General features: G+C 59.9%; 2 protein-coding genes across 3 annotated transcripts in view; both read right to left on the bottom strand.

Moving 5' to 3' along the window:
* Positions 1 to 579: 579 nt before the first annotated feature.
* REX1BD (required for excision 1-B domain containing) lies at positions 580 to 9619 on the bottom strand. Its single transcript, XM_073324517.2, has 5 exons — positions 9483 to 9619; positions 4674 to 4756; positions 3036 to 3240; positions 2211 to 2299; positions 580 to 1431 (listed from the first exon to the last, which is right to left on the bottom strand). The coding sequence occupies exons 1-5, from the start codon at positions 9483 to 9485 to the stop codon at positions 1359 to 1361; spliced, it is 453 nt and encodes a 150-aa protein (XP_073180618.2). The 5' UTR covers positions 9486 to 9619; the 3' UTR covers positions 580 to 1358.
* Positions 9620 to 11698: 2079 nt separating this feature from the next.
* UBA52 (ubiquitin A-52 residue ribosomal protein fusion product 1) overlaps positions 11699 to 16611 on the bottom strand; it is a 32561-nt gene continuing 27648 nt past the window's right edge. The window contains exons 1-5 of one of the 2 annotated variants that reach the window (XM_073324046.2): positions 16279 to 16383; positions 15569 to 15690; positions 14171 to 14257; positions 12848 to 12950; positions 11699 to 11922 (exon numbers count right to left, since the gene is read on the bottom strand). In XM_073324046.2, the coding sequence (XP_073180147.1) occupies positions 11829 to 11922; positions 12848 to 12950; positions 14171 to 14257; positions 15569 to 15671 (387 nt within the window). In that variant the 5' untranslated portion in view covers positions 15672 to 15690; positions 16279 to 16383 and the 3' untranslated portion in view covers positions 11699 to 11828. Of the gene's footprint in view, positions 11923 to 12847; positions 12951 to 14170; positions 14258 to 15568; positions 15691 to 16278; positions 16384 to 16611 lie in introns of those variants that run through there. The other variant, XM_073324047.1, reaches the window with a different exon arrangement.

The following is a 16611-nucleotide window of genomic DNA, read 5'->3' on the forward strand; positions in this document are numbered from 1 at the left end:
CCTCGGAAGAGCAGGGGGAGCCCACGGCTGGAATGGGTGGGGGGCTGCAGGTCAGGACAGAGTTTGTGGAGGAACTGGCCCAGCCCCGGCCTACCTTGTCCTTGGCTCTGGCCCAGCGTCTGGGGCGTGGGGCTGGTGGAACTCGCTGCCGCTTTGCAGGTGCCCCTTGCCCATTCCTGGGCACGCTGCAGAGGCCAGGCAGCAGCGATGGGCAGGGCTGTGAGGTGCCCGGTGCAGTGCTCGTGGGAAGGCCCAGCAGGAGACAATCGTGGCGCCATGGTGGGATGACAGGCACCTCCCTCACGGCTGCTGGATACAGGCCATCACCGCGGACCCACAGGCGGGGCGGGGCTCTACCCTGTCTCGGGGGTCGGAGCCCTGGGGCAAAAGGGGAGCTCCAAGTTCCCAGACCAGCCAGTGGTCAGAGTGCCCCAGGGGCTTGGGTACGAAAGGGGAATGCTCTCACCGTTTAGCCTGGCCCTCCAGGGCACAGTGATGGGCAGCCCCTGGTGCCACCAGCCTGGGCTGGCAGCAGCATCAGTGGCATGTCACTGAGCAAAGGAGACAGCGACAGGACTCTGAGCTCCCACCTGCCTTTTATTGAGCCACAAACCAGCCTAGCCCTAACGCCAGAGAGTTCTTTGCTTAATTCTTAAAACAAACAGACTTGAAAGAGGTCACAGCACATGGTTAAAACGCTTTGCTGCATGGGGGCGGGGGGGGGGCTTTCCCAAGCACCCAGGGGATTTAGGAGCATGGCACCCCCCCACAGCCACCTTGGCACTTGGAAAATCCCTCTCCAAATCCACAGGTTTGGCTCTGTCTGTACTCAAAGGGCTCCTGGCTCTGCAGGAGGAAGGGACCTGGAGGGAGGGGGCGTTCAGCCCTGCCGGACAGACAGCGACACATCTAGGCTGCACGCTGATCCTGCCCGGCGGGCTCGAGGGCACCCACCCACCTGGCACCGAACTGGGAAAGCTTGTCAAAGGGGCTCAGCCCCCAAAGCAGCTGATGTTCTCAGTGGGGGGTTCTCCATGGCTCTCAGGCAGGAGGAGGGTTCCCCATCGTTCCCAGTGGGACCTGCTGGCCGTGGAGCCCTTTTGCAAACCTGCCCCTGTGCTGGAACAGCCCAGAGTCGAGCTGCTCCTCTGTTGCAAAGGCTGCTGCCCGCCTGGCAGAGGGCCCTGGACAAGTCTCTCGCAGGGGCGCCAAGGCTGGGGTTTGCCAGGGAGAGGATCCCGCCATGGGGAGCGAGACCTCGACGTGAGCGAGAGCCCTGCAGTGCGGCCCAGCGCTCGGCCCAGCTGACCCCCTCCAGCGCTTCCCACCTCCTCCAGCCATTCCCACGGGGAGACCCATCACTCGGCTTCTTCCGAATCGTACTTGAGGTCCTGGAGAATTTCGCTGATTGCCTCAATGGTTTTAATTAGCCTAGGAGAGCGGATGGAAACTATAAATAAAGGCCATATGGAGTGTATTATCTGGGCTGCCTCGCGTTCCCGGCGCTGTTTATGAAACACTCGGCCGGGGAGAGGCTGATCAGCACCAAAGCCATGCGGCAGTGCTAAACAATCCGGAGGGCCGACAAACAAGAGAGCTTTTGAAGGCACCATCTGGGTCTCCTTCAGGCCTGGTTAGGGAGAGGGGGCCAAGGGATTGGGGAAGGCACTTTCATCCCCCCTGCGCCCTTCCTCCACCCCAGCCTTGAAGAAGGGATGATAAAGGAGCTGCCAGGGCCTGGAGCAGCACATGCCAAGTCCAGCCTGCTCCACCGCCCCCTTGGGGGATCCCATCCCGGAGCTCCCACTCCCCCCGGCCGGTCGCATACGTCGCCCCCCAGCCTGGAGGGTCTGACAGGCAAAACGCTGCTCAAACAAACAGCCGGCGCGCCTCCCCCCTGCTCCTTCCCCAAAGGCTGCTGGGTGCTGAGCTAGCCCCCGTCCTACCTTGGCCAGAGCAGTTATAGACCCTCCCCTCGAATCCAGGAGCTGGGTGCCCAGTGAGTGTGTACAGGGGGAGCCCCCAGCCCTCACCCCCCGTCATGCCACAGGCTCAGCTGGAGCCATTCCCGCCTGGCTTCAGGGGGGGGCTCCCACTAGCCCCTATGCTGGGGGGCAATGCCCCCCCCCATGGGGCTCGAAGGCGTGAGGCATTCAGAGTGCCGTGGGCGGCAACGGGGTGGTGCTGTGCCCAGCCCCCGGGGCACCTACTTGTATTTGAGCTCCTGCACCTCCTGCTGGTGGGCTGGCACGCCGGGCTGGTCCTGGGCGTGCTGCCTGGCGAGCTGCAGCTGAGCCGTCTGCAAGGAGGAGGGCAGGTGGAGTCGAGCTTCCCAGGAGGAGACACCAACCCCACCCACAGAGCGGCGCCTGGGCTGGGCAACGTAGGCCAGAGTACCTGGCACCTCAGGGCCCAAACCCGCCCCGGGCTGCCGCGCAAATTACCACCACCACAGCCACATGGCTCCAGGGCGGGTCAGGCTCAGAGCGACCCCACCTCACCCCGGCCCCCGCTCCTCGATTCCTTGTTCCCAAGTCCCCTCCAGCACAGGAGAGAGACGGGAGGAGAGGCTGGGCCTCAGGGCTATCGGCAGCAATGCCTCCGACCTACCGCGGAGCCTTGGGGAGATGACTGCTCCCCCTGCTTCGTCCATTCCGCCTGGCAGCTCTCCGGGGCAGGGGCTGGGCCCTCACACACAATACTAGCCCAGCGCAGCCAGGAGTGCAAGTTCCTGCCCTTTCGCAGCTGAGGGGCGGCTGTATGAGACAAGTTTGCTAGGGCTCAGCCCAGCTCCTAGGAAGCAGTGTCCCCAGTACAACACCCCCTCCCACAGCTGGCACCAGCAGCCCCCTGGCCTGACGGGGCTCTGACGACTGGCCGGCTCATGGGGGAGGAGGGGCGCTGCAGGGTAGGGGCGGGAAGCCTACTCTAGCGCTGCACCTGCCCTGTGAGTAGATCGAGGCCCTCAGCCTGCAGTGCGGCTGTCGGCACCTTGGACGCCCCAGTGCAAAGGGGAGGAGACAGGGGCCTCTCACCAGCTCTAGCTTCTCCTTCTCCTTCTGCTGGACCCTGGACAGGTGCTGGGCAAGCTCCGGCCGCCCGTGCTCCACCTGGAGCTGCTCCTTGATCTCCAGGATCTCCCGGGAGATGCCGCTGAAGGCCAGCGTGATCTCATGGACCAGCTGCCGGTAGCGGAGGAAGTCGTAGTGCGGCCCGCTGCTCAGATACGCCCGGTGGCCCCTGCAAGCCGGACAAAGCAACCGGTCATCTGACAAGAATGAGCCTCCCGAGAGCGCCCCTTTTACTAGACCCCTGCAGGGGATGCTCCCGACAAGCTCAGGAAGCATGGGCTGGGTGGTGAAGGCACTGAACTGGGCCTCAGGAGACCTGAATTCAAATCCCAGTTCTGTCACTGACTCTGTGTGGGCCTCAGTCCTTAAACGGGATAATGATGCTCTCTGGGGCAGGGAGTCTTTCTCTGGGCAGCACCTGGCATGATGGAGGCCTGTCTGGGGGCTGTACAGTAATAACTTCCAGGCACAGCAAATTGCAGGCAGGGATTTGTAACCCCAAAGCCTTTGCTCTCAGCTTGGTGCTGCAGAGAGGCGCACGGCCCCCTCCCTACCCTCTGCATGACCCCTGCAGTCAGCGGTTCAGGTATCTTCCTGTTCAGCCTTTCCACTATATTATTGAATTAGCAGCTCGTACCTCCGCTGGCTGCCAATGCTCAGGAAGGGCTCATTACTGAGGATTATTACCAGGCCCGACAGCTTAACCTCCGCTGGCCGGGCTTGGGGCTGGTTTGTTTGTTAAACTCCAGGGCCTGGATCCGGAAGAGTAAATCATCTCCCAGACGTCGCTGAAATGGGCTACAGGCGTCTGGTGCGCGGGTCCCCCTGGCCAGCCGGCGTTCAGCCCCAGCCCGCAGGGGCCAGGCCCAGGTGTTGAGCAGCAAGCAGTGGCGGCTGCTTCCTGGGACCCTTTGCCAGCCAGGAGGGGAGGCTGGAACTTTAGAGACTGGGCACTAAGCACCACAGCAAGGGCGGAATGGCCTCAGGCCAGCACGCGCCTCAGCCAGAGCTATGGAGTTTAAGGTCAATGGGGCAGGGGGATGGCCCCATTTTCCCCTCCTGCTTCAGTGCCCCTGGACCACAGGTGGAGGGGGAAGAAGGCTGCAGAGGGCAGCGGGAAGCATCGGAAACTCAGTCTGGGGCACCCCGCAGGCAGAGGTGCCAGGATAGGGCCGCCAGGTGGAGTAACACCCCCCCCCGGCCCCGCCCGGTTTGCCTGCAAATAACGGGAGCGGCCAGAGCAGGCCAGCAGCAAGAAGAATCTGCTTGAAAGTCCCCGTTTGGCAGGAGTTAGCCTCCCTTGGTCTGGGGGCTGGAAGGAGAAGTCACAGCAGAGTGGTACCTCCCACCACGAGCTGGCTTGGGGCTGCGTTGTCTGCCACGGCACAGTCTGTGCCCAAATACACAGTCCGCATGGGCTGAGACCCAGAGTCCTGCCCAGCCCTGGCACATCAGTGTCTCCAGCGGGGCTGAGCCTGCCCTTCTACGCCAGGGTGCGGATGCCCCTAAGAGCAACCAGGGCAGAGGACAGGATGGGATCCGGCACGTGCGGGAGCCGGAGCCCACAGCCACCAGGGGTTCTCCGGCCTTGGGGTCACTTACTCCTCAAAGAGCCGGTAGGCTTCCACCCGCTCCCCCTGCAGGGTGTAAAAGCGGTGCAGGAGCAGCTTCACGGCGGCGTCCGTCTGCCAGCGGGAGAGACAAAGGGATAGCATGAGACTCAGGGTGTCCACCGGCCCTGGGGCAACAGGCTCACAGATGGCTCTGAACCAGCGAGACAGGCCCCAGTACATCCCTCGCAACCAGCCCCTCCACCCCTAGACCAGCCACAGGAGGGCGCTACATGGTGCTGGGGCACCTCCTCCTCCCCCCTGCGAGGCTCCCCACCCAGGGACTGTGGCACTAACCCCGCCACAATGTCACAGCTGCCTGCCACTGCCGACCTGGGGCCACATGGGAACCAGTGCCCTCGAGGGAAAAGTGCCAGTCAGTCTCCCGCCCTGGGACAGATCAGAGCCACGCCGCATAAAGGGAAGGCCCCGTGTCCGCTTTCCCTGCCTGAGCCGGCCAGTCCCCTGCCCTGGAGCCGGATGGGAAAGGGCCCATGTCCTATTTCACAACCCCCAAGCCAGCCAGGCCCCCTGAATTAGCCCGGATTGGAGCTGGTGACAGGCTCTTCACTATATGGAGTGAGGGGTTCCTAACCCTGTGACCATCCAGTCGCCTCAAAACAGGGATAAGCTGGAACCAGGGCTGTAGTGAGGAATGTCTCAATATTCCATTCCCTGACCCCCCTGAGCCAGCAGGTCCCCATCATGAGACCCACCGCGTCTCCCCACCGAAGGATGGGCTGGAGCCAGGGCCATGGAGATGAAAGCACCCCAGGGCTCCCCCAGTACCAAGTACCATCCTGTCCCCTCTAACCTGGGGCTGGATTTGAACCAGTAACCAACATGGGGCCGTGGCCACCCCCCTGCATCCACTCCCACTTCCCCACCACTCCGGCCCACCATTCTGGGTTCTCAGATGCCAAGCCTGAGGCAGAGGGCTGGGAGGTGCGGGGGCTGCAGCTGCTCCTCAGAGGGAGGCCAGGGTGGTGAGCCCAGGGCCCCCCAGCCCAGTAAGGAGTGGACGGCCTCGGAGTCGGCTATTCTGGGGCCAGAGTCCTCGCTGCCGCAGCTGCGGGATCCGGTTTCTCTCGCTCCCCAGAAGAAGGTTCCACGGGCTCCCAGAAGCCTCTTTCCACGGGCCTGTTCCGAGCTGCAGAGCAGCAGCAGGGCCTGCGTGCATGCATGGATCCTCCCCAGAGCTCTCACCGTGCTGGGGTCTAGTGCACGGCAAGGCCTCCAGCCCCCCACACAACAGCTGCGTTTTCTAACTTGGCAGCTCCAGAGGCTCTTTCCTGTTGGCAAAGCCCCCGGCCGGCCTCTCCGGTTCCAAGCCCCATCGCCTTTGAGCGACTCCTTGGCCCCCAGCACCAAGCCAGGAGGCTCTGCTCCGGCGTCGCCAGGACTCCCGTGAGCAGCACCCAGCCACCTGCCTGCACCCAGGGCAGGGTCGCCCCTCGCCGGGCGATGGAGGTTTCATACCATCTCACCCAGCACCCCGGGAGCCCCCGCCCCCCGGCCATCTGCAGCCAGCGCCGCAACCTCACAACCTTCCAAGCGGGTTGTGTGCTTGACAAGTCTCCAAAGCACAATTTCAGCACTTTCCGAGCCAGCGCTTAGCAAAGCGCCTTCCGCTCCCTAACGCCTCTGCTTCCAAATGGGGCGAGGGCTGGGGGGAGGCACAGAGTGAGCGGGACAGAGTGCTGTCTTAGCAATACGCTGGAGTTTTTAGCTTGCGGTATCCCACCCAATTAACGGGGACAGTAAATTCCGGCCTAACGATCCTCCATGCACTGCTACTGCCCACAAGGAGCTCAAACCACACCCAGTGTGCCATTGCCCAAGCTTTACAGGGCATTAGAGGGCACACACCTGAGTGGGTGGCAGCAGGCACTGGCTGTGGCATCCTCTTGGGATCACCAGGCTGGAGCAGTGCAGTGGCCTATCTAGGTCAGATTCCTCTCACCACCAGGGCCAGCCCCAGCATCATCAGAGGAAGGGGCAGCAGGCAAAGACGGGATGACCTGATCCCTCCTGACCCCAGTGGTCATAGGTTGGCTTGCACCCTGTAGCATGAGGGTTTGTTTTCTAATAGTCACTATTCTAGTGCTAGTTATTCATATTCTCTACTCACATGGAGATTACTCCTGCAGGAATTCTGCGTTACTGCGTGTGTGCAGAATTCATGGCCCCCACAGATTTCTTTGCTTCCCCACAGAAAAATGACTTCTGACAGGGAAGCAAAGGTCACACACCCCTTCCCAGCAGTGTAGGCAGGTTGCTTTGGGTGCTCAGAGTACCCAATAGAGATGTAAATCACCACCAGGGCAAAGGGCCTGGGGAGTCGTGCGTGTGAGAGAGAGAGAGACACTCTGTCCCTCTCCGTTCTCACTCACTACTGTGGCACACTCGGCCATCCCCAGGGCTTTGGGATGTTTCTGAGGAGGTAAGCATGGGGCAGGCACTGTCCCTCAGGAGAGCAGAGACAGGTGTAAACATTTTAAGGCTTCTTTACATTGCCAGAGTGGTGTGAAGGAACCTTATCGCAAAGGACAGTGTGACCTTATAAATGCTTACGGTGATTTAGTGATTAGAACTGGTCTAAATTTTTGGACTGAAAAAATTTCCCATCAAAATGTGCTCCATGAACTGTTTGCTACTGACCTTTCTGGAGATGGTCAGTAACCACTATAAATTGTGAGTTTGAGTCCCCGGCCACCACTTGCTCTTTGGTTGCAAATGATGCAACACTGAGCATATGGCTGCGTATATTTGTTGACGAATCACTAGAAGTAAAGGGTCAATACTAGCTAGGTTACTATTAGACAGAGGGGGGTTGGAGATTTCCTCCAATGTCCCCCACTTCCCTTCTCCTTCCATTTCTATTCGGACATCCCCTTAACTGGGCTGGCACTCCTGAGCCTTCTGCTGGGGGCACAGCTGGGAGGGCGGGGGGCCCTCAGCTGAATTTATGAACCGGGGAAGGGAGAGAAAGGCCTCAGTACAGACCAAGGGTTCTCACGCCTGGGGAGTGGGAAGGGGCCCAGCCTGAGAGGAGCTGGTGTAGACGGATTTCTTTACCTGATAGCGCCTGGCTTGGTTCACCTCAGTCACTTCCACTCTCCTCCCCCGGCTGCTTTTCACAGCTGGGCTTCCCCGTCTCTAGTCCCAGCACCCTCCTATCTCCGGTGTCTGTCCCCCACCACCTGGTGTCTGAGCGCCTGGCCATCCTGAGGGTATGCAGCCCCCCAGGACCCCCCTGCGCCCTCCCTGCTGGGGGCAGAACTCTGCGCCCCAGACCCCCAAACCAGGGCCTGGGATGGGAGCTCCCGGGTTGCTCCAGGGCAGCCGCAGCCCCGGGAGCGCGCTAGGCAAAGGCGAGCCCGGGATCCGGTGGCCGGGGTGCAGGCTGCGAGCCCAGCCCCGCTCAGGGGCAGAAACCAGCCCGCCCCGGGCTCCGTGCGGGCCCTGCTCCGGGGGGATTGGCAGCCTCTGCCCATGCGGGACCGGGAAGCGTGGCCGCAGCTAGAGCCGAGGCAGCTCGGCCCGGGCCAGGCCCGGCCCCCCGGAAAAGCGGCTCAGGCCCGGCACGGCCCGGCCCGGCCCCCCGCGGGGAAAGCGGCTCTGGCCCGGCCCAGGCTCGGCACGGCCCCCCGCGGGGAAAGCGGCTCTGGCCCGGCCCAGGCTCGGCACGGCCCCCCCGCGGGGAAAGCGGCTCTGGCCCGGCCCAGGCTCGGCACGGCCCCCCCGCGGGGAAAGCGGCTCTGGCCCGGCCCAGGCTCGGCACGGCCCCCCCCCGGGGAAAGCGGCTCTGGCCCGGCCCAGGCTCGGCACGGCCCCCCCCGGGGAAAGCGGCTCTGGCCCGGCCCAGGCTCGGCACGGCCCCCCGCGGGGGAAAGCGGCTCTGGCACGGCCCAGGCTCGGCACGGCCCCCCCGCGGGGAAAGCGGCTCTGGCCCGGCCCAGGCTCGGCACGGCCCCCCCCCGGGGAAAGCGGCTCTGGCCCGGCCCAGGCTCGGCACGGCCCCCCCCCGGGGAAAGCGGCTCTGGCCCGGCCCAGGCTCGGCACGGCCCCCCCCCCGGGGAAAGCGGCTCTGGCTCGGCCCAGGCTCGGCACGGCCCCCCCCCCCGGGGAAAGCGGCTCAGGCCCGGCACGGCCCCCCCCCGGGGGAAAGCGGCTCTGGCCCGGCCCAGGCTCGGCACGGCCCCCCGGGGAAAGCGGCTCTGGCTCGGCCCAGGCTCGGCACGGCCCCCCCGCGGGGAAAGCGGCTCAGGCCAGGCCCGGCACGGCCCCCCCGGGGAAAGCGGCTCTGGCCCGGCCCAGGCTCGGCACGGCCCCCCAGGGGAAAGCGGCTCTGGCACGGCCCAGGCTCGGCACGGCCCCCCCGGGGAAAGCGGCTCTGGCCCGGCCCAGGCTCGGCACGGCCCCCCCCCGGGGAAAGCGGCTCTGGCCCGGCCCAGGCTCGGCACGGCCCCCCCGCGGGGAAAGCGGCTCTGGCCCGGCCCAGGCTCGGCACGGCCCCCCCGCGGGGGAAAGCGGCTCTGGCCCGGCCCAGGCTCGGCACGGCCCCCCCCCCGGGGAAAGCGGCTCTGGCCCGGCCCAGGCTCGGCACGGCCCCCCCCCCGGGGAAAGCGGCTCTGGCTCGGCCCAGGCTCGGCACGGCCCCCCCCCGGGGAAAGCGGCTCTGGCCCGGCCCAGGCTCGGCACGGCCCCCCCCCCCGGGGAAAGCGGCTCTGGCCCGGCCCGGCCCCCCAGCCCTGGCCCGCGGTGTGCGGACACTGCCCCCGGGGAAAGCCGCGCTCACCATGGCAGGAGGCTCCCCCGGCCGGGCGCCCCCAGCTCCGCACGCAGGGGCCGGCGCCGCAGCCGCGGAGACGGGCAGGAGGCAGCGGGGAGGCGGCGGCCGCCTGCAGGCCCGGCAGCCTCATGACCCGCCGGGGGGCAGCGGCCCTGAGCCGCTGGTCCCGCCCCGTCACGATCACCCGGGGCGCCGCGAGCAGGTTTCGGGGGGTCCCCCGGGCAGGGCCCCGCCCCTGGGGGCCGAAGCCGCGTTCACTGGGGCAATTGCACGGCTGGCTGCCCCCCCTCGGTCGCTGACACACAGGCGGGCTGTAGAGATTTTAGGGGGGGAGGTTGCGAACCCCTCAGCTCGGTCCTTATTTGTACTGGTGTAGCGCGAAGACATGCACAGAGCAGGACCCTGGTGGGCTCGGTGTGGGGGGCCAGAACAAGGCCGGCCCTATGCCACAGGACTTACAGTCGCCGTGGATTAGCTCAGGAGAGGCCTGGGGGCAAGGGGGTCAGTATCATCCCCATGTTACAGGGGGGACTCGGCCCAGGGAGACAGGCCCATGGCAGAACCATTTCCCAACCCCATCTTGTTCCTGAGAGCACACAGGCATCCCCAGACACCTGAGCCAGAGGGCAGCCTCCTCCCGTGCGGCCCGATGCAGGCTTCCTTAGGCTAAAGCCAGGGTGACCAGATGAAACGGACGAAACAAAAAACAACAAAAAAACGGCAGGAGCGGCCAAAGCCGCAATATCGGGACAAATGTCATCCAGACCGGTCAGGATGCGGGACAAAACTAAAGATCAGGACATCTGGTCACCCTAGCTAAAGCTCATGAAAGCTGATGGAGGAGGCCAGTAGAAAGGTCCCAGAGCAGAGGTAATACAGTATTTCCTCACTTAGAACAAGATGTCTCCAACACTGCAGCACTCAGCTCCATGACCCGTTTTCTGAGCTAGGAACCGGAATGCTGTTTCCCCGAGAGCTGACTGCGCACTAGCCCTTTCAGATCCCACTGGCTGGGTTAAAATCCTGACTTAGGTGACAGGTGGCCATGAAGTAGGGGGCTCTCGTGCGGTTTCTTCTCTTCTCCAAGATCACAGGGCAGGAGTGAGGTGCATTGGCAGAGCTAAACATTGAACCTTCCACCCGCATTTCACTCCAGAAAGTGCCCTTCATCTTTGTGTCTAAGTAAAATCCTCACATTAGAGCAACACAGGCTAGTAACTCCCCATTCCTTACAAGGGCAGCCCATTGACTTGAGCTTGACCCTAAAACTCCAGCCATGAGACAGGCACTCGTACATCTGAGCAGGAGCTCGTGCTGGATTGGAGCAAACAATTCCCAAAATAGATTGTCCAGGCTTTCAGCTCACTAGCCTGCAAGGATGGCACCCCGCACTGATCTCAGTCACTCTGCCAGGTAGTTTGCCTTTTCAGGATGGCACCAGGATCAATCCACTGCAAGGGGCAGTCACTCAGTTTGACAGATCACAAGAGAAGAGGCTAACTCTCTCCTGCCCCCTTTTTTGTCAGGGGAGTTACTTTAGTAGGGGAAAGGCATTTCCCCTCTTCCCAACTGACACGGTCCTTTCTAGGTAGAGCTGAGGAACAAGCTGACTTCCCAGCACTGCCCTATAGCATTGTAGCTGCAGCCTCACTGCTGCTGGGCTTTTATTCCAACCGCATGGGTCTGAGATCTCCCATGTGCTGTCTGGTTCACCCTCCCCCAGCCACCAGAACAGGTTTTTGGCACAACCCTGATTGCTACATGAGAATGGTGTGAACTAGCCACAGAAATCTTCAACCTACTCCTCACACAGCGACTATTCCCTTTAAACCAAGAAAATATGGTTTTGAATCTGAGAGGTGCTTTTAGCAAAGGATGGTCCATGTGTTAGTATGGACTTAGCTATTGAATTCTGTTCCTACTGTACAGGAATGTTTGCACTGCACTGTGAATGCCTTAATCCATCTGCCACGTATGTTCTAAGGAACAGTATCTCTCTGCTAGTACAGGAAGCCAAGAATAGATCAGGCAAGTTTAAGGATGGCATAGACGTGTCTGAATCAAGCCCTGCATTTCATGTTGAAACACATTAGTAACAGACATCCAGAGAACACATTTTACGGGATATGCACATGATCTTCTCTGCATTGTTCTGAACAGCATTAAAGAATGTGAAAGCAACTGTCCAGGTGAGGGCAGAGGGTAAATGACAAACACGTGGCTGAGCACTGGAAGTAGCTTTATTCAACAAACCCCTGCCTCACCCAGGACCAAGCTACATTGCAGCAGACTGACTACCCAGCTTGAATTCAACAGCACGTAGCCACACGGGCCGAAGACAGGTATCTCCCTCTACTTGACCTTCTTCTTGGGACGCAGATTGTTGGTGTGGCCACACTTCTTCTTACGGCAGTTAACAGCACGAGGGTGCAGGCGGGCGTAGCACCTGAAACGGGCAGAAGAACAGCTGTCAACTCTTCTGGGGGTTCGGAACTCCCAGGAGGCTCTGCCTCGCATGGCAAGATCCCAGTCAACCCCCCTGTGAACACTACGAGCATATTTACTTGAGGCAGCAAGCACAGGGGAAGAATATGCAGCTGAAGAGAATGAGGGAAGTTATATAGGAAGGACCAATGTCAATTTATTCTGGCCTCCCGCATTTATGATGCAAAGGGATTTTTATGAACACCTGCCAGTTCAATAGAGAATGCAACACCCACCAATCCTTAATGGAAATAGTGTCATCTCCTCTGTCCCATGCAGAATGGGCAAGGTGACCCATCACAGACTCTTCCCAACCCCAGTGACTCTGAAGATGACCTACCCAGAACAGCAGCCTCTCTAGGAGGTTGAGAGATCGGTACAGCATTAGCTGGCAGTAAAAAGGTGTTAAAGCTGCCAGGATGCTGCTGTAGTTGCCCAAAGCAGTTTGCTACTCTGCCCAGCTCCTCCTCAGGCTCTTTAGGCCAAGACTGAGCGATCTATTCTATGACAGGTTTCAGAGCAGCAGCCGTGTTAGTCTGTATCCGCAAAAAGAAAAGGAGAACTTGTGGCACCTTAGAGACTAACCAATTTATTTGAGCATAAGCTTTCGTGAGCTGCATCCGATGAAGCGAACTGTAGCTCATGAAAGCTTATGCTCAAATAAATTGGTTAGTCTAAGGTGCCACAAGTCCTCCTTTTCTTTATTCTATGACAGATTCCATTACCAACTGCCTCCTAGCACACTGATCACCTAATGACACCCACTACACATCAGAGCACAAATATGTAAGGATACTGCTCAAAGGTGTTCACCCTCAGATAGGGCAGCGGCCTCACTCCCCTCCAGAGGCTAAAACGCTGAGTCTATTGCATAAGGCGACACGTACTTGCGGCAGATCATTTTGTCGCAGTTGTACTTCTGTGCGAGCTGGCGAAGAGAAGGCTCAATGATGCCTCCTCGCAAACGCAGCACCAAGTGCAGAGTGGATTCTGAAAGGAGGAACACACCGAGTTAGCAGCATTTCAGAGCTAGCACTGAGGCAGAAACTTCCCCGTTTGCAGAGGGAGGAGCATAATGGGACTCCAGGTCCCAAGTGCTACTGCCACAGAAAGTAGTGACTACTTCAGTTCTGGTGGTTTCAGTCTCAACCCCAAATTAACTCAATTCCCACTGCAGAGCCAGACTGCCAGGGGAGGGTGGGGAGAGCCATGACAGTTTCCGAAAGGCAAATGGGACAAGCACGCCAGTTCTTTAGACACCTGGGCCTTAAGACACCGTATGGGTGTCCCAGCCTAAACCCCCCAAACCCAGTTATTTAAAAGCCATTTCTAAGAGTCCATATGTTAGAGACACAGAAGACAGCAACATCATCTTACATGAAACCTCCAATGCTTAGATTTTAAAGCCAAAGGGCCCACTGTGATCTACAGGGACTTCCTACATATCACAGGCCAGACAGTTTCACCAGGTAGTTCCTGCATCAAGACCACAACTTCCAGTTGAGATGAAACACATTGTAAAGAGCCTTCCAAATCTTGGTTTAAAGCTGTGCACATGGTGTAGAATCCACATCACGAGATGATTTGCTCCAATGGTTAATTACACTCCACTAAAAAAAATGTGGACCTCGTTTCTAGTCTGAATTTGTCTAGCCTCACTGGATCTTGTTATGCCTTTGTCTAGAGCCCACTGCTATCAAAATTTGTCCCCACGTGGGTACTTTACCACCCTGAAATAATCTAACCTTTGTAAGTTAAATAGACTGAAGTTGTTTAGTCTTATTTTAAGGCAGGTTTTCCAAGACAGTGCTTTGTTCTTGTAGCTCTTTTCTGAAGCGTTTCCAGTCTGTGTTCACACGAGCTGGACACAGAACCCCAATAACCATCTTACTAACACTTGATAGTGATCACACCACTCCTCACTACTTCTAGTCGTTATTCCCCTACTTACACAGCCAAGGAATACATTTGCTCTTAGCTTCCTCATTGTGCCACAAGCTCATATTCTATAAATTATCCATCATGACCCTGAAATCCTTTTCTGAGATGTGAATTCAATTCGATATTCCCCAGGGCTTGTAGAAGACACTGAGTGATAGCTTCTGCAGGCAGAAAGAGCAGAGTTTCCTCTAGTAGTGCTTTAAGCTACTGTTTAGCAACCATTTTTGAGCCCAGGTCTTACACAGTGGTAATATGCTGTCAAACAATACCTTTCTGGATGTTGTAGTCTGAGAGGGTACGCCCATCCTCCAGCTGCTTCCCAGCAAAGATCAGACGCTGTTGGTCAGGAGGAATACCTACAAGACATCCACGTGTGGAATACTGAATTGCCTTTGACATCACATTGAGATTTGACGAGCAAATCACAACCCATGGGGCACTATACCACGGGGAGGCAGCAGACCTGATGGGAGTGATCTGCTATAAGACAAATGCAGATTTGGGTCCATCAAAATAATTAACACATTTGGGTCATTTTGGCAAACTGCTTTGGTTGAAAAAAAATTCAGAAGTGCTGAAATGCCACTTCCTAAATGAAGAGGTGAAACATTTCAGTTTTGGAATGTCCTCAAAATTTAAACAAAATGTTTTAGTTGACACAAAACAACTTTTTTTTTTTTTTACACCAGAAGTTTCAAAACATGTTGTGGGTCAAACTAAAATGAATTTTTTTTAAATTTGCATCCGAAACAAATAGAGCAGGGGTTCTCGAACTGGGGATCAGAAACCCACCCAGGGGATCTCAAGATTATTATCTGGGGGATCACGAGCTGTCAGCCTGCACCCCAAACCCCGCTTTGCATGCAGCATTTACAATAGTGTTAAATATACTAAAAAGTGTTTTTAATTTATAAGAGGGGGAGTCACACTCAGAGGCTTGCTACATGAAAGGGGTCACCAGTACAAAAGTTTGAGAACCACTGAAACAGAGACACAAGATGGATGATGCAGTATCTTTTACTAGACCAACAGAAGTTGCCTCACCCATCTTGCCTCTCTAATGTCCTGGGACCAACATGGCTACAACTACTCTCTGAACCACATGTGCACTTAGTTGCACGGCCCTATGTGCAGCAATGCTGTGCAGGTGTTTAACTGCTACCATGCCTTAGCAGCTGCATTTCTGGGGTAGGTAAACATCATTCATCAGATACACCAGCCATCCATTTCTCAGGAGTGCAGCGCCCAAGAGCTCAAACAGAGGGTAGTTCAGGGACCATTCTTCATAAAGATGGGAAAATATCACAGGCCACAATTTTGTCACAGAAACTACAATTTCCAACACTCACTATAACATTTCCACAATGCCACTCACTGAAATGTGGCCGGCTGTCTCCTCATCTGTGACCTGGGGCATGCAGGGGAGCAGAGGTGGAGAAAGAGGACTGGATCAAGACAGAAGAGACCCAGCCCCACCAGTCTCTGAGCAGGGGCCAGCCCCCATACTAGAGACGCAGGGGGTCCCCAGATCCCATTGGAGGATAAAGCTGCCAAGGCGAGCTTAGGACCCCCGCCCCAAGGGCAGCGTACGGGGCGGGGAAGTGACTGCCCCGGCTTTAACAACGGTGGCCTCGGCCTTCGAGCCCCAGCCCCCTCCAGCCCCTTACCCTCCTTGTCCTGGATCTTGGCCTTGACATTCTCGATGGTGTCGCTGGGCTCCACCTCCAAGGTGATGGTTTTGCCCGTCAGGGTTTTCACGAAGATCTGCATCGTGGCGCGCGCGTGTCCCCTGCACGAGCCAACACCCGGTCAGCGCCGGCCCCGCGTGGCGAGCCAGGCAACGGCCCCGCCCCCACTGAGCGGTCACCCAGCCGGGGGGGGGGGGCAGCCCCGAGCCCCTCCCAGCCAGGCAGAGTCTGGGCCCGCCCCCGCCTCTCAATCCGGCCGGCCCCACGGCCCTCCCCCCACCTCCCCAAGGATCCCCAGCTCCCCTCCCCCCCCCACCGCCCGCGGGCCCCTCAGCTCCGCCCCCAGGTCCTCCCCCCCCTCCGCCAGCCCGGACCGGTCCCGCCCGGCGCTCCCCCCAGCTCCCCTCCCCCCAACCCCGGGCCCCCCAGCTCCCCTGCCCCCACCGCCCCCAGCCCGGCCCCGCCCGACGCTCCCCCGCACTGCCACCCCGGACCCCCAGCTCCCCTCCCCCCACCGCCAGCCCGGACCGGTCCCGCCCGGCGCTCCCCCCAGCTCCCCTCCCCCCAACCCCGGGCCCCCCAGCTCCCCTGCCCCCACCGCCCCCAGCCCGGCCCCGCCCGACGCTCCCCCCCACTGCCACCCCGGACCCCCAGCTCCCCTCCCCCCACCGCCCCCGCCCGGCGCTCACCCAGCCGCCTCGCCAGACAGGAGAGAGAGAGAGGGCCCGCCGGAACCGGAAACAGCCCAGCGCACGCGGGCGTTACGTCAGACGTGCCGCGCACGCAGCATTATAATGGTGGCCCCGCCCACCTCGTGCCGCGCGTCACAACCAAGGCCCCGCCCGCCGCGTTCAACTCCGCCCCCGTCAGCTCCCGGCCGGAGAGGCCCTCGGGGGGCGGAGTCAGCGCGGCGGCGGCGGCGGCTGGTCCGCGCATGGGGCTGTGCGCGGGGTCCGGGGTCCTGCCCCCGGCAGGGGGAGTTTGTTTGTAGGGGTCAGGCACACCTAGGTGTGCAAGCGCCG

Source organism: Lepidochelys kempii, chromosome 25, assembly GCF_965140285.1.
Source record: "Lepidochelys kempii isolate rLepKem1 chromosome 25, rLepKem1.hap1, whole genome shotgun sequence".
NCBI classification, from domain to species: Eukaryota; Metazoa; Chordata; order Testudines; family Cheloniidae; genus Lepidochelys; species Lepidochelys kempii.